The following is a 21,923-nucleotide window of genomic DNA, read 5'->3' as shown; positions in this document are numbered from 1 at the left end:
AGTTAAGGAATACCAAGATATCTATTGGGATTAGTAATTGTGTTTTAATTTGGCAATGTTATAATGAGGCTACCATTGGATTATTGTAATTGAAATTTAATAAAAAATATTGCTAAAATAAGCAAACTAACCAGCTATTGGTGTCTCAGATGCACTGGTGCAGGAAGCGGGGTGCAGACCACCCCGGGTGTCATTATTGAGGGGGGGTCACATTACTGTGTGGCCCCCCTGGATGCTCACCGCTTGCCCAGGGAGAAGGCCAGTAGTCTAGAGAACAAGCCTGCTGTGGAACAACCTTGATGCCTCCTGCAGTCAGCAAGGAGCCTTCTCCTTCAGGAGAGAGGACTAGAGTAAATTGGTTGCTGAGCCATTGCCAATGCTGCCTCCATCTCCAAGGACACACAGATGCTAGCACATGCAAAAATCCTTGCAGACCCAACCCACTTGAAGGGATGCTTGTTTGCTTGCTTGTCTCCTTAGAGAGCTTAGGGCCCAGGTATTCTTGGAACAGGGCCCAGGCATTGGACATATCAAGGGGAAAGGCTGCACTTTGCCACGTCCTGAAGGTCTAGGAAAACTTAGACCAGAGAGCAGCGATCAAACACATCAGGCCTTAGGCAAGGTCTCAGGAGCTTCAGGGGGCACATCACTAGTCCCAGCCTGACCCCATTGCCCATCTCTGAGAAACTGGGCTGGAGCTGACAGCAAAGCAGTGAAGAAGCCCTCTGCGTCCTACCCCCACAATCTATGTCAAGAAAGACTGCTTATGCCATCTTGCTGCATGCCACCCCAATTTTGAGCAGTGCAAGATTCCCTGGGTTCCAAATGCTCTTTCTCTCAAAAAGGGTATGTGGCAATCTAAATTTGGGAGACATTACACTAAAAGAATGTGCATGTTGATCTTGGAACCTCCCAATAAAGGTGCCGGATTCTGCTGCAGCAACTAGGGATGGCATTTTGTGACAAACTGGCGTTACAACTATCTATTTGACCACCACAGTGCCAGGCCCTCTTGGAGACTGGGAAAACATGATGGCCATTGCAAAAAAATTAAAGGTTTTCAGAGTGTTTTTCAGGAGCAGATGGAAAGGCTCCTCTACAGGTTCTGCTGGAACATCAATGCAGATTCCAGCTTGAGAATATTTATACAAACTTTTTCTCTGTCTTGCATGTGTGTACCAATTGTCCAAATTTCGAGAGATTTGCTGCAGTCCATCTAAAGCTGTGTTGGAACCAAGCAAACAGCATTCTGCATGGAGTTGCTTGCTCAGGTCCTTCTCTAGAATAGGATGTGCATATCTTGTAGTATCTGTCAATCCATGTGTTGCAAATAATTGGTTGAGAGCTGTGATTGTTGGAACAGATGTTTGTAATTATTTGAAGGCATTTTGAGTGGAAGAACAACAGGCAAGAAGTAATTTCCTTATAATGGTCCTACAAAATCAATATGAATTCGTGATCATTCGTGATCAGGCAAGAAGTAATTTCCTTGCTGTTGGCGTGGGAGGATCCATCTCCGCTTTCAAATATAAAAACTGCCTCTGCCTCTTCTAGTTTTTAAGGGTGTGGATGAGTGAATCTTATCCGTTTGGGTTTCCTCTTAGTTTCTCACATTTCCAGCGTTCTTTTTGGTTCACCAGTTTGTGCAGAAGAAGAGAAAATCATGAAAAATTGTCTGCATTTTAGTGTACATTTCTGTTGATATACAAATAATGCTTAATACAAAGATTAATATATACACACAATATTTTTGTTAATATACTAAATTTTGCATGATATTTTCAGTAAAATATACATTCTATTATCGGCATAATATCATAAACACTTTCCCCTAAAATACACACATTATTTGGTTGGAAAGGTGTACCGCGTAATCTGAAGATGTGTGAATTTTGATGGATGAACTGCAGCTGTGTTTCTGTTCACATACCGTTTCAGGAAGTTGAAATTAGGTGGACTTGCATTAAAGCATTAATCAGATTACTCCCCATGCCTGCTCTGGAGTACTATTACTGTCTGCGTGGCAACTAAAGCTGATGGATAAAGGACCCCAGGAAACCAATATCTATCGGTCAGGAATGTTTGTATGGGCTTTGAAACATCTATCACTCCAACATATGAAGTCAGTATCATTTATCAGGAAACACAGCTGAGATTTGCCATCATTTGAAATAAAAAACCCTGCAACCATAAAATAAACTGCACTTTCACAATCTCTCTTTTTTTTTAAAAAAATTTTTTATTAAGTTTTCCATTTTAACAATCCAATCAAATCACATTAAATATTCCAAATTATACAAATATATATCATAAAGTCCAAATATTTTGCCAAATTATAATTTTTTTTATTGGGAGTTCCCATGCTTCAAGTTCAGTAGGGTCCAATCATCTCATATTTCTACTTCTTTGAGTGTCCACTAGTCCCTTCTTTAAATCTTCTTGTTATTATCCTTCTTCTTTCATAGCCTCTGAGTTGTTTCCACAGGGGAGCTGAAATGATCAATATTATACTTCTGTGTGAACTTTGTATGACTCTCTCCCCCCTTTTTGCAGCTGGTAAGTCTTTTATTTGCAGTATGTCCTCACACGCTAGTATTTATGCCGAATCCATCCAAAAGTCCTTCTCGGGTGGCAGACGCCATCTTATCTCAGTTCTGATGAAATAGAATCTAGGCGTTTGCTCATTAATTTTCTCAGACAGGTTGCAGCAAACATTAGTCTTTCCAGGGAAGATTTGCCAAATTGAACTTGAGATGCAGATATAATAACAAAGTAACAGCTCGCCTCCCCCTATGACTATTAATCTCTGCAGCACAGTCTGTCTCGTAATGGCGGATCCCGATTAAGGAGTGCGTCACAAGAAAGTCTTTTATCTTCTTCCAAATATTTCAAAAAACAAAGGCTTGAAGGGTGGGAATTATTGCTGCCAATATATTGGATTTGAAAGTTTATTCTTGGGCTTGAGTCATATTTGATCTCAGATAAGCTGTGTGCAAATGAAAAAGGTTGCTACTTTTCTTGGACAGATTTCTAAAACAACCAGTGCTAATTATTTAGTAAGTTTTATAGTAGTAGTAGTAGTAGTAGTAGTAATAATAATAATAATAATAATAATAATAATAATAATAATTTATTTATTTATATCCCGCCCATCTGGCTGGGTTTCCCCAGCCACTCTGGGTGGCTTCCAAACAAATATTAAAAGTAATACAGCATCAGACATTAAAAACTTCCCTAAACAGGGCCACCTTCAGTTGACTTTTAAAAGAAAAATAGTTGTTTATTGCTTTGACAACTGCTGGGAGGGCATTCCACAGGGCAGGAACCACTACCGAGAAGGCCCTCTGTCTGGTTCCCTGTAACCTCACTTCTTGCAGCGAGGGAACTGCCAGATGGCCCTCAGCGCTGGACCTCAGTGTCCGGGCAGAACGATGAGGGTGGAAACGTTCCTTCAAGTATACAGGACTAAGGCCGTTTAGGGCTTTAAAGGTCAGCATCAACAACTTGAATTGTGCTCGGAAACATACTGGGAGCCAATCAAGATATTTCAGGACCGGTGTTATATGGTCTCAGCGGCTACTCCCAGTCACCAGTCTAGCTGCCTCATTCTGGATTTTAAAAAAAAGGGATTAAGTTGGTGTTATTGGAGTGTAAATCAGTGCAGGCATGTGTGTACAAATAGACATCCATTGGTGAATCTCAGGTCTCTCTTACCATTTGAGCCCATTTTCTACTAGTGGACCAGACGTAATACTGCATTTATTTCTTAAACGGGCAAAGACCACTGTTGATCTTGGCTGTTCCTTGTACAAAAAAACAAGTTCTTCCCCTGTTGTTCTTTAGATTATGTGCCTCGATGCTCCTGTATTACCGTTCTTTTCTTGCGTAACTTGCCAGGAATGATTTACTAAGCAGGAGCCATCGATTTAATCAAACTCTTATTAGTTAACAGAATTCTATAAAGCAGTTTCCTTGAGAGCTCTGAACGTGAGCCTTGAAAAGCTGAAATACTCTAAGCTACAGAAGAGATCGGTCTCTCCCTCTCTCTCCCACACTTTTTGACTGTAAAAACAAAAGGTAGGTACGTTTTCTTGTAAATTAAACTTTCCAGGGAAAAGCAGGACTACTGAATGACAAACAACTAATCTACTCTTTCTTGCAAGAGTTCTGAGGGGCAACAAGGTATTTCATCAAATGCATGGAAACTCTTGTCACAGTTCATATTCTTTTCTGGTGTCAAACAGAGTGCAACATTTGTGCTACCAGAGATTAATAGTTATTTTGAGGGGACTGAATTTGAACTCCCATTGTGCAAGTGGAACCCTGCTCATTCGGCATGGGATACAACCCTTAATTTATATATTGGAAAATATATTTTGTACATACAATGTTTTCCACTAAAGGATTGTTGCATTTCTTAGCGATGAAAAACAAGACTTATATTGAGAATTAAAGTGATTTTCAGGCTTCATGGCACTTTATTTCTTTATCCCTTTATCCCTTTTAAGCAATGGATTTTATTTTTATTTAAATGTTTATAAAACACCCATTCATCTCAAATATCACCAGGTGGTATATTTCCATTTGGTGCATCATATTATATATTATGGCCTGAAATGTCCCAACAGGTATAAAAGACCTGGCGACAACTGGCGGCAACTTTGGTTTCCTCAGCACCCAATGGAGCCTTGAACTTTCTCCCATAATAATTCCCCGCCTCCTTATACCATGCACTGAGCCCCCCCTTGCAAGTGCCTTCCTTGTCAGAGGCTACGTGGGAGGAGAGAAATTGGCGCAGGGAGGAGGCAGAAAAAGAAGAAGAAAGAGCTATTTTGGCAGTGGTGTCTCAGTATAGGAACACCTGCCCCAACAGGGCCCATTGTATGTGTAGCCAACTCTCTGTATTATCATAGATGAAGCTGAGAGCAGCATTCCCTCCATGGAACGTCCTTGGGCACCACATTCCAGCAGCAGTTTCAGCCAGAGCTGGCAATGGAAGCCAGATGGGGCCACCCTGTGGTCCCCAGGCACATCTATGGTTTGGTCCCAGGAGGCCCGGAAATACGTCACCCCAATTTCTTGTAGCTGATCAAGAACCCAGGAGGAAATGGCAAGAGTTCCCAACAGAGTCTGTCTTTCATTTTCCCTGGAACCATTTCCAGGGAGCACTTTTTGCTTCCTTCCCACCTCCCCTGAGTACTAGAATGAGTGTCAGAATAGCAACACTGATCAAACTATGATGCCAGGCAGCATAAAGTGAGGCTAAGGGCTGCTATTTTGCATGCTGCACACATGCACTTGAGAAATAACTATGTCAGGGTGAGAGAGAAAAGTCTTTTTGCGTGGGCAAAGCCAGCTTTGAGTTGAAAGAAGCACCATTTTAAATAACATTTAAAGCAGGGCGGGGGGGGGGAGAGAATGCTTTGTTGCCTCAATGATGGGTCAAGTCTCTGTTCTTTAAATGATGGACCTTTATGTTGCTCACCTGTGATGGAAGAGAAGCATGGGATTCTGCTATGGGGTCTGCAAAAAGAGTAGGATTTGACAAATTGACACCTCTATTTCTTTGTGATTTCCCATTGTCGCATAATAGAGGGAACTATTCTCTTCTCTTTATTCTTAGGCAGGGAATGCAACCAGACAAGAAATACCTTCTCACATACAAAGGATTTTATTTCTCGCCAGTATTTACTTCAGTGGAGTACTTAGATTCCCTGCAGGATTTTGAAATAAGAGACAGTGATGTATTTATAGTCACTTATCCAAAATCAGGTAAGAGTTCATTTTCGTAGGTTGAACCATCATTTCAGTTCAACCCTGACGGATACGCACATATATCTACATAGTATCTGTATTATCCTAACGCAAGTGTAAAACCAAATGCAAAATTGAGGTCAATGTGGGTAGTATGGAACTTACCTGGTTACATAAAGGTGAACTGGGCCATGTTTTGTTTTGTTTCAAAAAAAAGAGATGAGATAATGAGTTTTCCACCAGTGTCAACCTGTATGAGGTTTGGAAAACAACATAAATACACATCAAAAACATTCAAATGTGCTTGCTAAGGGTTTATTGTATTCACCCACTTTCAGGATTTTGTATGTAGTGGTAAAATGGTGATTGTAAAATTCTATTCGTAAGAACTTTCATCCTGTGACTTTTTATTTCAGCATTTATCTGCCACAGATTTGCCAATAATAACGGGGGTCCATATCCAATGCAGTTGTGCCCTCCATTCAATAGCTTCCACTTCCACACCAGAACTTCCTTCACTCTTCTCTCCCCTTGTGTCCCCAGTGTTCCCCAAATCTGCCTTGGAGGGTTGGTGGGGTGGGGAAGACACAATAACCAGGAGTGGGAGAGGAGAGAGGGGGGAATTTCTGCACTGTTCAGGCATTTAGGACTTGGGTGACATGAAGAAAGGCTTCTGCAACTGCCTTTTGCCTATTATGTTTGTCTCACTGGCCATTTGTCAACATTCCTTTTTCTGGAATAAATTGATAAAAAAATCATAGTTTGAATGTGCTGAATCAAAGTACTTTGGAGAATCAGACAACCTTTTTTTTTATTCCCTGGACTTTGTCTATCATTTGTATAATGTGCTGTGAAGAATCTGGAATAGAGTTTTTGGTAGCTTTCTGAACAATAAAGGAACTTACTAGCAAATATTGTTCTGTCTTCCCAAATCCTCAAATTCTGTGAACCCTTTAGGTGAACTTCACATTTCTCATCCACAATAGAAAGGAAGCCTTGGTCAATGTACCTCATTCACCGTTTGCGGCCCCTGTTTCAGTGGTGGTCTGTGTGACACCAAAATTTGGTGCCCCCCACCTCTCACCTTCTATTTGACATCATAGTGTTGGCAACCTGTGTAGCCAGGTCCCTAAATCAGCCTCTGCTTGCTGTGTTGATTCCCTTCCTCTCTCTCATTTCTTTTCAGTGTTGCAATTCAGATAGTAAGCTCCATGATGCAGAGACATGTTGTTTTCAGTTAAAGTAAAGGGTAAAGGTACCCCCAACCGTTAGGTCCAGTCGCGGATGACTCTGAGGCTTTGTGCTCATCTCGCTCTATAGGCCGAGGGAGCCAGCGTTTGTCCGCAGACAGCTTCCGGGTCATGTGTCCAGCAAGGCAAAGCCGCTTCTGGCAAACCAGAGCACTCAAAGAAATGCCAGTTACTTTCCTGTCGGAGCAGTACCTATTTATCTACTTGCACTTTAATGTCCTTTTGAACTGCTAGGTGGGCAGGAGCAGGGACCCGTCGCGGGGATTCGAACCATGACCTTCTGATTGGCAAGCCCTTGGCTCTGTGGTTTAGACCGCAGTGCCACCCGCAGCCCCATATAAATGAAATTAAGTAATCTTATTCTCGTTTATAGGCACAATATGGACCCAAAATATTTTGAGCTTGATTTATCATGAAGGTCATCGAGATGGAACCGAAAAAGTCGACTTACTAGACAGGGCTCCGTGGCTGGAGTACAATGTCCGCAATGTGGATTATGTCAGTCGCCCATCACCTCGTCTCTTTGCTTCCCATCTACCCTACTATTTAGTACCCAAAGGATTAAGGAACAGAAGAGCAAAAGTAGGAAACAGTACATTTATTATTTGATCATATTCAATGTTTGTCTTGCCTTATTTGAATGAACATCTCAGATTCCATTAAAATTTCTCTGATTTTGAGGGAAGTTCATCCAGCTGCAATTCCTTTGTCCATATGAAGGAATAATGCTCTGTGCACCCTGAGCTTGGAATAATTCCCATGACTCCTAAACAGCACAGAGTTTATGCTCCACCATAGTAAAAGTCCTGGAGGGTGTTAAGAATAAAACAGGTTCTTTTATCTGAGATTCAGTGCACTTCAGGCAGAACACAAGCAAGCAGTCAGACAACCAATATATTGGAATTTCTACATAACATTGCTTTGTTGAGTAACAAGCAGAACACATAACAAGATAAGGGAACATGCACTCAGTCACTCACACAATCGCACATACACTGACCACTCTTCTGGATTGGGTGGGCAGACAGCGGGATCCTGGCTGCATCCGACACACCAACCCTCCTGAAAAGCCCGATCTTATATAGTCCTTTTTGATGCACATCTGAATATTGGCATTTCTCATTGCCTTTGACATGTTCTTGGCAGTCCTCCACCATTAGCATGTTCTTGGCATATCACAACTCTCATGGTTTGCGCCTGGTCTTCTTTAACTTTTGGCACAAGACGATACTCAATGTTTGTAACTAGCATTGCACAGCCAGTCTTTATGTTTCCTTGCAGGTACAGTACTTTTGCCAGAACATGCACATTCCATTCACTCTTTGATCAGCACAATTTATTAATAGTTCATCAACAGCATCCATTTTATGTGGTGGTCTTCAGCCATCTTGCAGCCCATTCAAAACATGGCATTCGTTGTGCGAGTACTTGGAGCTCGCAAAGCTGACAGATGCACTACGAGATAAACCTAAAAAGATGATGAAAGAAGAATGGGTGGGAATGTATAAATAATTATCTAGGGGATAAGGGTTCAACAAGAAAGACCTGGTTATGTTTAGAATGATACCTCATAGAAAAATGTTCCCTGATACCAAGATGAGGGATTCCTTGGAATGCAGATAGAGAAAATTGATAAGAATAATGATCTGTTGTGACCTTGATGGAAGCATACAGTAGATGAGCCTTCCTGTGTTCTGGCGCCGCCGCCTCTAATTCTTCTTCTTCTTCTTCTTCTTCTTCTTCTTCTTCTTCTTCTTCTTCTTCTTCCTCCCTTTCCCTTTCCCTTTTTTTCTCATCCTTCTTCTTATGTTTTATGCCATGTACTTTGATTTTTTTTGTAGTTTTTTTAGTTTTTTTCATTATTATCATTATTAAGTAATTTTCTTTTGTAATTTTGGTTGTCTATATTTATATGTATTTGTTTAAAGCAAAATAAAAGTATTTTAAAAAAAGAAAAAAATGGCATTCGTTACAAGGGTGCCATCCAATACACTTAATAAGAATAAGCTCATTCGACACCATAGGATTGCACTGTGCATGTGACATTCATGTTGCAAAAGAGGGTGATGCTGCCAGGGCTGTAAAGCAACTTGGAAGCATCAAGAATTCACAAGAAGAGATATCTGAGATCCATCCATTTATTATTTTAGGAATCGAAAGAATTTGTTGTTATTCCTGCAGGTTGTTTATCTGGCCAGAAACCCAAAGGATGTCTTGGTTTCCTTTTACCATTTTTCCAAAACTATGGTCAAATTTGAAGAGGTAGAAGATTTTGGAATTTTCATGGAGAGGTTTTTGGCTGGGAAGGGTAAGGATGAATTGCTACTCTAAAATGAATCACTCTTGTCCCTTCATCTTTATCCTTTGACAACAGATTAAAGAATTTTTCTCTGTGTTAAGGAACCTTTTCAGAATGCCATGTCTGATGCCACAGGTTACTCTGAGGAAATTCCACATCCATGCATCACAAAGCATCTCCAACTGAGACTCCAACTACACCATTTTATGCCACTGATGACTGGTGCCCATTGATGCCGAAGGGAGGGTATAGATGTGGCCAACTCCCAAAGGAAATCAGGTGGATTTGTATGCTGTCTGCATCAGGATGCAGCAGCTACAAATCATTACAAGGTGGAGCACCTAATCCTTAATCAAGTGTAGAGATTTGTGTCAAGTTAAGTCAGGAACCCTTTTTTACTGCAGCCGAGAAACTTACTGCTCCACAGTGGCATCGTGGGCCGGAATGATAAGCTTAGCACAATTTTCTTTCCCCTCAATGACTGAGAATTGTAAGTAAGCAACGAACTTTACCTTACTTTTTCTTCGCTCGCTACTCCCCTGCTTCCTACAGTGCTCTCTGGGGTGCATTGAGATACTTCCAATTGTTGTGGATATTTCTCCTAATCTCCACTATGGGTCATGGCAAGCGGCCAAGGGACCTGGATGAGGCAATGCCTCCCCCGAGGCCCAAACAGTCCAAGATTGATTCTTTCTTTCTTAACTGTAGCAGAAATAACGAGGAACTTAGCTACTCGGTTGAAACTCACAATCGTTTTAATCCTTTAATTGACCTCACAGCCGACATAGATGTGGAGGGGGTGAATTCGAAGGCATCGGATAATGCTAATGATAATGACGAAGAAGTGAAAGTCACCTCGAAGGGGGAGTCTGACTTGGCCCTGGGCGATGGCATGGGTCTCGATCATTTCCAATTAATAACCAGGACCCTGCGCTGCATCTTTAAGAGCATAAATGGGATCTCCATGCAGGTGGATAATCTCCACCAAAAGCTTGAGGCCCATTTGCTAGAGCTGCAGCACAACCATACTCTGCCTCAGAGGGATTTAAAGGGACAGAGGTGTACCTCCCCCATTAGACATGAAAGTGGTACTGGTGGTCACCTCTTAAAAACTCAATTGGACTCCCAATCTCTGATTTTACAACCAAACAAAATATGTCTAACTATACGCAGCAGTGACCCCAGGTCCCCAAGGTGGAATAATCCGAGAGATGTCAAAGATCATCTAAGGCAACTCCTCCAGATTTGGCCTCTGCAAATTGACCTCAGTACAGTGAAACTTTTAAACTACCACCATCGGTTTCAAAAAGTACTGCTCTCCTTCCAGTCACCAAAAATTCCCTCCATACTGGTCAGGCGTAAAGCGTTCTTGGCCACTTGGGGCATCCTTCCGACGAGAGTCTTTAACGACACCAGGATTAAACCTCTTTTCCGTAGCATCGTACAAAAAGGTATCCGCTCGCCAGACAGGCGCGACATAGTCTTGAAACCCATGCTGTCCACCCGGGAACCTCACCCTCCCTCTCAGCCCAAGCTGCCTGGTTTATCTACTCCACCAACAGAGAAGCATGACCAAAGCGGGCCCAGCCATTTGGCTGTCTCAGAGGAGAGGGACCTTATTTCATCCTATGGCGAGTTGCCATTAATAGAACAGCAGGAAGTTATAAACAGGCTTGATACACTCAAACAGCAACTCACACATGTACTTCAAGAGAAAATCTCCTCAAAACCTGGTCATAGCAACTTATTAAATCAAAGGAACGCAGTCATGAAGGGGCTAACACCCCAGAAACCCCTGCCAATCACTGGGACTCCAACAACGGATGATATGGCAGTCTGCCTGGCGGAAGCTCTTCATATACCGTCGCAACGCAGACCCCCTTCACCTCTACTAATTGATCTGCAATCAACTACTTCGTCCCCCGCCTTAAAGAGCAACGTGCCAAACACCCCTCATCCTGGTAATCTGTCAATGTCTTATTCTTCTATGCCTGACCTGGAGCCTTCAATCAGTGCGGTCCAGCCAGATGACTGTATAGCCTCGTCTTTTGCCAGTCAACCTCTTTTGGTAGAACCTCATTTATCCACAACCTCTTCAAGCCAATACACAAATGTTAAGGAAGCCACTGCGCAAAGAGACAGCTTAGGTTTTATTGAAGACCCTACTGGCCACATCAATCAAATCACCACCCCTTCGATACCCTCAGCAGTATCACGCCTGGCGCTGTCTCAGACCCTTGGAAATGTTTTTCCTACCAGCAACCAGAGTAATTGACTAGCACATAGTCCCGCCTCAAACTGCTTCAATGTGCTATCCTGGAATGTGGCGGGATGGTCGTCCAAACAGGATGGCGGGGATATGAAAGAGTTTCTAGTGAAATTCCAGATTATGGGTATACAAGAGACCTGGTGCTTAGAATCTTCATCCCCCCCATCCCTACTGGGCTATGACGCCTTTGTGATTCCTGCGACCAAAACACATTTGTATGGGCACCCTAGTGGAGGCCTGGTAACATTTGTTTCGCAGGAGCTTCAACTTAATATCTCTCCTCTCTTTTGGTTAGAGAGTAATTGTATTCAAACTTTGCACATCACTAACAGCCCGGTTGGGGACTTCATATGTGCTAACTTGTACAATCCATCTACCTACTCCTCTTCCCATACAAATCAGTTTTGGGAGGATTTAAGATTTATCCTTGATAATTCTGTGGCTGAATTCCCAAAGTCAGAGATCCTCATAATGGGGGACTTTAATGCCAGAATCGGAGCAGATATAAGCTCATTCACCGATAAGTCGCAACTATTCATAGAAGAGGAGTGGTTTCCTACGTGGAATTCACATGAAAAGACCATTAATAGGGCTGGCATCATACTGCTGGAGTTTACCATAAACTGCGGGCTGCACAGCTTGCATGGTACACCCAAAGACTGGTCCGGGGGATACTATACTTTTCTAGGATCTAGAGGGGCAAGCGTTATAGATTACATCTGGTCCTCCTCGGCACTTAATGATAAGGCATATTGTTTCAATGTGTTCAACAGAACCGAAAGTGACCACCTTCCTATTGCCATCTCCTTCCACCTCACTCAGCTGGGGCTTCCCAGCTCACCCCACCTCCAGGATTCACAGACCTTAGCCCCCCGTCGTAAGAAATGGGATATCTATCTGGAGCAAGACATAAAAGTCCTCCTAAATTCCCCTGAGATCCAAGCCCTGAAAGCTCAGCTGGTAACAATGAATGTGAATCATTTCTCAAGTTTCCAACAAATTCTAGCCTTCTTGCTCCCTACACTTACGAAACCCTCCCGTGCGATTCTAACCTGGAAGAATCAAACTTGGTTCGACCAAGAATGCAAACAGTGCAGAAGTAGGCTTAGATTTCTTCAGTCTGATATGAAATCAGGCAGCACCCAGAGCAAAATCAGGGAGTTAGCCCAATTCCGTTCTTACTACAAGAAGCTGCTCCAACATAAGAAATTGCTCTTTGCGAAAGAACGCTGGACGGCATTGTCAGTGGCCATTAAAACCCGTGACGACAAGAAATTCTGGAATTTAATTAATGCAGGTTTAAGACCCCCCTCATTCACCGTTAATAACATCACAGCAGCCAGTTGGCACTCTCACTTTGCTCAGCTGTATTCCGCCCCAGATTCCGACGTAAACGCAGTTTCCACTCTTCCTGCATCTGCCTTGCCCACCTGGGAGCCAGTCTCCCCAGAGAGATGTATACAACTAATTAGCATGCTATCAGGGGATAAATCCCCGGGGGAGGATATGATACCACCCGAGGTATTCTTATTGAACCAGACGTGGTGGGCCCCTATTTTTGCATCTCTCTTTACCACTATTAATGCTACTCTTAAGATCCCGCCTAATTGGAAACAGAGCATAGTCATCCCAATACATAAAAAGGGGGACCCACAAGATCCGCGTAACTATCGACCTATCAGCCTGCTAGACATATCATACAAGGTTTACTCTAGATTCTTGCTAGAGAAATTAATCGAGTGGGCAGAAGAAACAAAGCTATTCCACCCGGAACAGGCTGGCTTCCGTAAAGGTCACAGCACATCTGGCCAATGTCTTGTTCTATTTACCCTGATTGATAAATACCTAAACAGGTTCAACTGCAAACTACACGCGGCTTTTGTGGACCTGACCTCCGCTTTTGACTTCATTCCCAGAGATAGGCTATGGCAGAAGCTTAGTCACACCAACATAGATAAGAGACTCCTCCTCCTTCTTATGGAAATTCATAATGACATATCGGCCAGAGTAAAATTCGGCCCTCTGGGAGCTCTTTCTGATTCTTTCCCTCTGAATAAAGGGGTCAAACAGGGCTGCCTCTTGGCCCCTTTTCTATTCAATTTCTATATCAACGACATCGTTACAACTATGCAGGCCCTAAATCAATCTGCCCCCTCTTTACAACAGCTCAAGATCCCCATATTACTCTATGCGGACGACATGGTGATATTGTCTTTAACCAAGCAGGGCTTAAACAACATGCTCAGAGGGCTCATGACATGTTGTGATACCAATTCCCTCAAAATCAATTTCGCCAAAACCAAAATTTTTACTTTTGGCACGAAAACCCGGAAGTCATTCTGGAATTTTGAGGGCCACTCTATTGAATATTGCTCAGCATTCAAGTATTTGGGCATCGCTTTTCAGCATGGGCTTAGCTGGTCAGCTCACCTAAATATGACCATCCTGGCTGCCCGTAGAACCATCAAAGCTTTGGAGAAATTCTTCTATGCAAAAGGCGGCCAGTTGGTTCCACCTATCAGAAAAGCATTTATCAGCAAAGTCCTCCCGATGTCAATGTATGGGGTTGAAATCTGGGGGTGGAATTTAAAAACACTTCAACGGCTGGAGATTCTACAAAATTCTTTTGCACGAAAGATACTGGGTCTCCCCAAGGGCTCGGTTGCTGCACAGTTAAGAACAGAACTGGGCCTCCCCTCCATTGTTGTGAGAGCCCACATTAGAATTATTAGTTTTTATTGCAAATTAATCAATGCCCCAGGTTCCCTACTAGCCAGGCAAGCCTTTTTAACTTGTTCCCATTCCAACAAATGGTCCAAGGCCATGGAGACTATTACTGCACGCTACTCCCTCCCAGATCTCGACACGCTGTCATCTTGGGACCAACATAAAATCCGGGCCTGGATTATTACAAGAGATGAGGCCATGGACCGGGCACAGTCCACCTCAGCTCGCCTCTCCATGTGGCTCCCTAAAGTGAAAGTGGTAAGATCACTTGCCAATTACTTGATAGACCTCACGGAGCCCAATTTGAGAAGAGCGTTTACTATGGCCCGTTTCCATTCTATACCCACGGCCTTCCTGCAGGGGATCTACTCTAAGACCCCTATTACTCAGCGTCTATGTCCATGCACAATGAATGAAGTAGAGGACTTCATACATTTCTTTTTCTACTGCCCTATTTATGACCCAATAAGACCTAAGCTCCTCCTCTTGATCCCGTCCTCCATTTCATCTAAGGAAGACTGTTTGAAAGCACTTCTTGTGGACGCAAATCCCCAAATTTCATGTGGGGTGGCAATCTTCATAGTGCAGGCTCTGAAACTCAGGGCTACTCTGACAGGGTAGTGTGTCCTAGTCCTGGACCTGTTTTAATTCTTTTATTACCTTTTTTAACTCAATGTGCTGAGCCTATTTTGGGGCCATTTTATGCTTTATTTATATCCACATATTAGTTTTTTTTGGCGCTGGCAACTAAATCTCTGTATTATTGTCTTAGGGTATTTTAAATGTCATTACGCCAGCAATATCGCTTTGAATTTTGCTTGGTTGCTTGTCTCCAACATTTTTGTATTGTCTTATTTTGCTATGGCTTTATGCTAATGCAATTAAATTAAATGATGATGATGAAGTCAGGAACCCAGACAGTGTCTCTAAATGTTGCAAGTATTAAATGCCACACAACATAAGGAAACTGCCAGATTAAGAAGGAAGTGAGCTGGAGGAAGGCTAGACTGATCTCAGCCCACCCATCAATCTCCCATCACACTAGGATGGGAAGCACTGCAGGGAGCCTTAAAATGCAGAACTCTTCTGCAAATTCCTTCTCTGAGAAAGTGTTTGATGAAGGTGGATGGTATTAATTCAGCTTCTGTTTAATGATTTGTACCACTGCTGGTTCTTAAAATGATCCCTTAAAATTGTTTTAATGGACTTTATACGTTCGTACTGCTTCTCTCTGAATGTTTTTTTTTAAAAAAATCTGATCTACATCTTATGCCAAATCAACATCTCTCACATCAGTACTTGCAAGTTTATGGCTGGACCATGTGGAAGGCTGGTACTCTCACAAGGATGACTTCAATATTCTGTTTCTTACCTATGAGGAAATGAAGAAGGTAAGTTATCAAAATGCTATCCAGTCTGAGATTAAACATCCATCAAAACACTCCTTTACAAAATGGAGGAAGGAAGCAATTTGATTATTCAAGTGCCCTCAGCTGCTGCTTTCCCAGCTGGTCTCGCTTCCTTTCCAAAAGATTTTTCAAAGCCAAGCAGGCCATGGATTTGGGTGCAGCTTTCAGATCCTAGACTGCAAAAATGTACTGTAACCATTTCCCCTGAGGGATTATGGGGCTATAAACAAAGTGTCATGATCCCAAGCAAGATATATCATTTCACAGGCCCTCTGATGCTGAGGAGAGATGTCACAGAACCTCCCTTGTGTCTTCAACAGGGACATTTATTTATTTACTTGTGGACTCAGAGCTGCCCCATAATATAGTGCATTCTGCATGGCTCATGGAATAAAAGTACCATAACAATGAAAGTGCAATATGATGCAATGGCAATTATTCCAAACTAGGCAAAGAAAGATGCAGGCTGCTTGTTTCCCCTGCTTGTAATCCTGCCTATTCCATGAGTTTTAGTCTCTAGGCTGTCAGGTTTCTCTATTGTGGGTGGCCTGATATTAAAACCACGTTCCATTTCAGGATCTGAGAAGCTGTGTATTGAAATTATGCAACTTCCTGGGAAAGAGACTGACGGAAAAGGAGGTGGATGCTGTTGTGGATCAGGCTACATTTAATAAAATGAAAGCAGATCCGAGGGCAAACTATGAGTTCTCTCGACCAGATCGCATGGACCACAGCAAAGGACATTTTCTTCGCAAAGGTAAGTTAATGGTAGAAAAAATTGATTTGGTGCTGCTTGTAGAATCCCCTACAGATTCACCTGATATGTGATAAGTACCAAGTAATGGTGATTTCATTTTTCCAGTCTTCATGAAACTCTCAGTTTTTGTTATTTCTTAATTTTAGAGTTGTTCTATTATGTACTTTCCCTGTTGTTTTTTCCTTGTTTAAATAGGAGGTTTTCCTCACAAAGCTAAGTTAATGGTAGATCACACTGACTTGGTGCTGCTTGCAGAATCCCTGACATTTTCACCTGACAATTGCATCTAGGGATCAAATATATCTGGAGGTAAGGATATTTTTTTGACCACCACAATGCACGTTCTTTCTGTCTGCTTCCTTGGCCAGGCACTGTTGGAGACTGGAAGAACATGATGACAGTCGCACAAAGTGAAAGGTTTGACAGCGTTTTTAAGGAGAGAATGGAAAAGCTGCCCTTCAAGTTCTGCTGGGACATCCATGAGGAATCATGAGTCTGCCTTCAGTCTGGAAGGATGAAATAAAGTGCACTGTATGCATTTAATCCAGGCCTATTTATAAGATTCAGCATAATATTCTCATGTGGCTTAATAGCTTCCTAATGTTCAAATATGTGCATTAATGTTTTCAAAACACCACAATAAAATTACATTTCTACTGTCCGCTTCTTCTCTTTCTACATTCCAACACGTCCTAATTTCTGACCCCATGTGCAAACGTTAAGGAATCCCAGGATATCTATTGGGATTAGTAATTGTGTTTTAATTTGGCAGTGAGGCTACCACTGGATTATTATAATTGAAATTTAATAAAAAATGTTCTTAAAATAAGCAAACTAACCAACTATTGCTGTCCCAGATACACTGGCGGAGGAAGTGGGCTGTGGGCCATCCCATGCCTGAGGGGGGGTCACATTGTTGCGCCGCCCCCCAAAAGATGCTCACCGCTTGCCGTGGGCGGCGCCCCCCTGATATGCTCACCCCGCGCCCGGGTGCCAGAGCAACTAGATCTGCTTCTGCCCAGACGGCAATGTAAATCATCCTACTCACTCATGTCATCTATTTATTTGTTGTTTGTGGAATTCAACTTCACGCTCTTCCAATCATTCCATCAGGACAAACATTCCAGCCTGCTGGTTGGCACAATGCCTCCACACCTTCATTCCTTCTGCACTGTTCTTGGGGTTCTCATGACCCCCTCAGAGTCAATTTTGAGGGTGCGTGGGGAATATGTGGGGAGAAGTGGGGGAAATGGACAGTGTATGTTTGATGCTCATAGCAATCTCCTTCATGGGTCAGACTGAAAAGGAGGAATTTCCATCAGGATCATGGAGCAGAGAGAAAGGGTTAAAGCAAATTTTGGATGCCAGAGAACCTGGATCAGAAGTTCCCACTGCTACTTTTAAATCTTAAGAAATGATGTCATGAGTTCCATGGAGACATCACAGAGGGACTGGTTGGATCCTGAAAATCAATGGGAGGAGCTCAGGAAGGTGGGGCTGAATAAACCTGGGGAAGGTCTTAGCCAGATGCAAGTGGTGAAATGAGGACCCCAAGAAGTGTCTGAGCCCAGGGAGAAGGCCAGTAGTCTAGAGAATAGAGAGGCACCAAGCGGGTTGGCAGAAAAATGTTCTCCCCTGTAACATTGGACATTCCAAGCCAGATACCGCCTTGGTGCCTCTTCCAGTCAGCAAGAAGCCTTCTCCTTCAGGAGAGAGGACTAGAGTAAATTGGATGCTGAGCCATTGCCAATGCTGCCTCCATCTCCAAGGACACACAGATGCTAGCACATGAAAAATCCTTGCAGACCCAACCGACTTGAAGGGTGCCTGTTTGCTTGATTGTCTCCTTAGAGAGCTTAGGGCCCAGGTATTCTTGGAACAGGGCCCAGGCATTGGACATATCAAGGGGAAAGGCTGCACTTTGCCACGTCCTGAAGGTCTAGGAAAACTTAGACCAGAGAGCAGCGATCAAACACATCAGGCCTTAGGCAAGGTCTCAGGAGCTTCAGGGGGGCACATCACTAGTCCCAGCCTGACCCCATTGCCCATCTCTGAGAAACTGGGCTGGAGCTGACAGCAAAGCAGTGAAGAAGCCCTCTGCGTCCTACCCCCACAATCTATGTCAAGAAAGACTGCTTATGCCATCTTGCTGCATGCCACCCCAATTTTGAGCAGTGCAAGATTCCCTGGTTTCCAAATGCTCTTTCTCTCAAAAAGGGTATGTGGCAATCTAAATTTGGGAGACATTACACTAAAAGAATGTGCATGTTGATCTTGGAACCTCCCAATAAAGGTGCCGGATTCTGCTGCAGCAACTAGGGATGGCATTTTGTGACAAACTGGCGTTACAACTATCTATTTGACCACCACAGTGCCAGGCCCTCTTGGAGACTGGGAAAACATGATGGCCATTGCAAAAAAATTAAAGGTTTTCAGAGTGTTTTTCAGGAGCAGATGGAAAGGCTCCTCTACAGGTTCTGCTGGAACATCAATGCTGATTCCAGCTTGAGAATATTTATACAAACTTTTTCTCTGTCTTGCATGTGTGTACCAATTGTCCAAATTTCGAGAGATTTGCTGCAGTCCATCTAAAGCTGTGTTGGAACCAAGCAAACAGCATTCTGCATGGAGTTGCTTGCTCAGGTCCTTCTCTAGAATAGGATGTGCATATCTTGTAGTATCTGTCAATCCATGTGTTGCGAATAATTGGTTGAGAGCTGTGATTGTTGGAACAGATGTTTGTGATTATTTGAAGGCATTTTGAGTGGAAGAACAACAGGCAAGAAGTAATTTCCTTATAATGGTCCTACAAAATCAATATGCATTCGTGATCATTCGTGATCAGGCAAGAAGTAATTTCCTTGCAGTAGGCGTGGGAGGATCCATCTCCGCTTTCAAATATAAAAACTGCCTCTGCCTCTTCTAGTTTTTAAGGGTGTGGATGAGTGAATCTTATCCGTTTGGGTTTCCTCTTAGTTTCTCACATTTCCAGTGTTCTTTTTGGTTCACCATATTTCTGTACCAGTTTGTGCAGAAGAAGAGAAAAAAATCATGAAAAATTTGTCTGCATTTTAGTGTACATTTCTGCTGATATTCAAATAATGCTTAATACAAAGATTAATATATACACACAATATTTTTGTTAATATACTATTGTGCATATTTTCAGTAAAATATACATTCTATTATCGGCATAATATCATAAACACTTTCCCCTAAAATACACACATTATTTGGTTGGAAAGGTGTACCGCGTAATCTGAAGATGTGTGAATTTTTATGGATAAACTGCAGCTGTGTTTCTGTTCACATACTGTATCAGGAAGTTGAAATTAGGTGGACTTGCATTAAAGCATTAATCAGATTACTCCCCATGCCTGCTCTGGAGTATTATTACAGTCTGCCTGGCAACTAAAGCTGATAGATAAAAGACCCCAGGAAACCAACATCTATCATCCAGGAATGTTTTTGTGGGCTTTGAAACATCTATCACTCCAACATATGAAGTCAGTATCATTTATCAGGAAACACAGCTGAGATTTGCCATCATTTGAAATAAAAATCCCTACAACCATAAAATAAACTGCACTTTCACAATCTCTCTTTTTTAAATTTTTTTTTATTAAGTTTTCCATTTTAACAATCTAATCAAATCACATTAAATATTCCAAATTATACAGATATATATCATAAAGTCCAAATATTTTGCCAAATTATATTTTTTTTGTTGGGGGTTCCCATGCTTCAAGTTCAGTAGGGTCCAATCATCTCATATTTCTACTTCTTTGAGTGTCCACTAGTCCCTTCTTTAAATCTTCTTGTTATTATCCTTCTTCTTTCATAGCCTCTGAGTTGTTTCCACAGGCGAGCTGAAATGATCGATATTATACTTCTGTGTGAACTTTGTATGACTCCCCCCCCTTTTTTGCAGCTGGTAAGTCTTTTATTTGCAGTATGTCCTCACACGCTAGTTTTATGCCGAATCCATCCAAAAGTCCTTCTCGGGTGGCAGACGCCATCTTATCTCAGTTCTGATGAAACAGAATCTAGGTGTTTGCTCATTAATTTTCTCAGACAGGGAAGACTTCCGGGGTGGCGCCACCGGCAATGGCGGACTCCCTCTGAAACGGAGGGACAAGCTCCGCGCGAAACTGGTCTTTCCTGCTATGGCGAAGTGGGGACCCTTTAGAAATCACAGGCGGATGAAGCCTGTGACCTTGGGACTCGGCGGACACCCTTAGCGCCCCCCAACCCGCTAAGGTACCCAATAACTGGCTCCGAAGCGAAGAGGGGGAAGTGGCGCGGTGCTGAGAGTCTACCGCTATTTCCATGGAGCGAAGCCGCACAGCCACTGCCGGAGAGCGCTGCCTTCTTCTTGGACAATTTGGATTTTAAAAACAACCACCGTGAGTACTTAAACTCGGGAAAACCGAACCACAATTTAAGGAACTGGGAAAAGAAAAAAATTGGACTCAAAAATGCATTTCAATTCGGTACTGAAACGGGAAGGTCTAACAGGAAGTCAACCTTCGGTTTTTTTGTTTTCCCAGGAATTATACCAAGATTGTGCCTTGTCAGAACAGATGAAAGAAGAGGATTCTGCTGAACCTTGGGAGTCAGAAATGGAGCCACAGACGGAGGTTGCGGCCCTGCAGGAACATGAATCTTTGGAATTGACAACTGGCTTTCGAAAAAATCAGACTCGGAAAGAAGAAGTTTGGTTTGGACTGGAAATGGGGGGTTGGATTGACCCCCCTGAGCAGGGACATATAGACTTTCCGAGTCTGGTAGTGGATTGTGAGAGGCTTGGAGATATAGGGATTCCAAAGTTTGGAGGGACTTTGAAACATGCTTTTAAGTACTGCATGGAGCTCAGTTTGGACTGTGGAAAAGGGACCTTTTGGTTGGAAGGAGGCAAAAGCATTATTAAATTGGAGATCAGACGAGTGAAAAGAAAATATGAAGAAAAACAGTGGAAGGGACGTGGAAGAGATTTAAGAGCCTTGGATATAAGATCACCAGGTTAATGTGCCAGTTTAATGGGATAAATGGACTGACAAACCCGGGACCTGGGGGAAGGGACGTTGGATGAAGATTTTCTTTCTCTTTTTTATTTTTTGTTATTAGGATTATCCTACATAATTGATGAATAATAGATGGATGTATGAAATGAAACTGCTTGGCTCTTGTATAAAAGTTTAAGGGATTAGGAAAGAATATAACGGTAAAGAGAAGTTATTAAAAATAAGATTTAGGTTAAGGTGTTTTTTTTTTATAGGACAATGAGGAGAATAGAGTAAGGTAATGTAATGAAAGATTAGAATAGGGTAAAAACTTGATGGTAAGGATTTGCTGAACTAACAAATCGAACTGGAATACAAAAAAGGGAGGTATGAGGAGGTCTGGGAAAATAAGTGTATGGAAGATATGTTATGAAAATTAATGTGTTTTTAACTGT

At 42.5% G+C, this 21,923-nt stretch overlaps 3 protein-coding genes and 1 long non-coding RNA gene across 4 annotated transcripts in view; 3 read left to right on the top strand and 1 right to left on the bottom strand.

The window, feature by feature from the left end:
* LOC308583619 (amine sulfotransferase-like) overlaps nt 1-21,923 on the top strand; it is a 39,543-nt gene that overhangs the window by 7,487 nt on the left and 10,133 nt on the right. The gene's annotated exons all lie outside the window — the stretch shown is intronic.
* The window catches only part of LOC308583620 (amine sulfotransferase-like), a 46,613-nt gene continuing 28,579 nt past the window's right edge, over nt 3,890-21,923 (top strand). The window contains exon 1 of the mRNA XM_081187798.1: nt 3,890-4,077. The gene's annotated coding sequence lies outside the window, so the exon portion shown is untranslated. The remainder of the gene's footprint in view (nt 4,078-21,923) is intronic.
* Nucleotides 5,624-17,126, top strand: LOC308583618 (amine sulfotransferase-like). The gene is made up of 6 exons (XM_081187794.1): nt 5,624-5,772; nt 7,378-7,586; nt 9,186-9,312; nt 15,596-15,690; nt 16,285-16,465; nt 16,834-17,126. The coding sequence occupies exons 1-6, from the start codon at nt 5,631-5,633 to the stop codon at nt 16,956-16,958; spliced, it is 879 nt and encodes a 292-aa protein (XP_081043920.1). The 5' UTR covers nt 5,624-5,630; the 3' UTR covers nt 16,959-17,126.
* LOC308583661 overlaps nt 9,324-21,923 on the bottom strand; it is a 60,099-nt gene continuing 47,499 nt past the window's right edge. The window contains exon 3 of the long non-coding RNA XR_014006322.1: nt 9,324-9,644. This is a non-coding gene — a long non-coding RNA (uncharacterized lncRNA). The remainder of the gene's footprint in view (nt 9,645-21,923) is intronic.

The sequence above is a fragment of the Podarcis bocagei genome, assembly GCF_964188305.1.
Source record: "Podarcis bocagei genome assembly, chromosome: 3".
Classification (NCBI taxonomy): Eukaryota; Metazoa; Chordata; class Lepidosauria; order Squamata; family Lacertidae; genus Podarcis; species Podarcis bocagei.
Note: the sequence above shows the minus strand (reverse complement) of the source record. Positions and strands in the feature narration are given on the sequence as shown.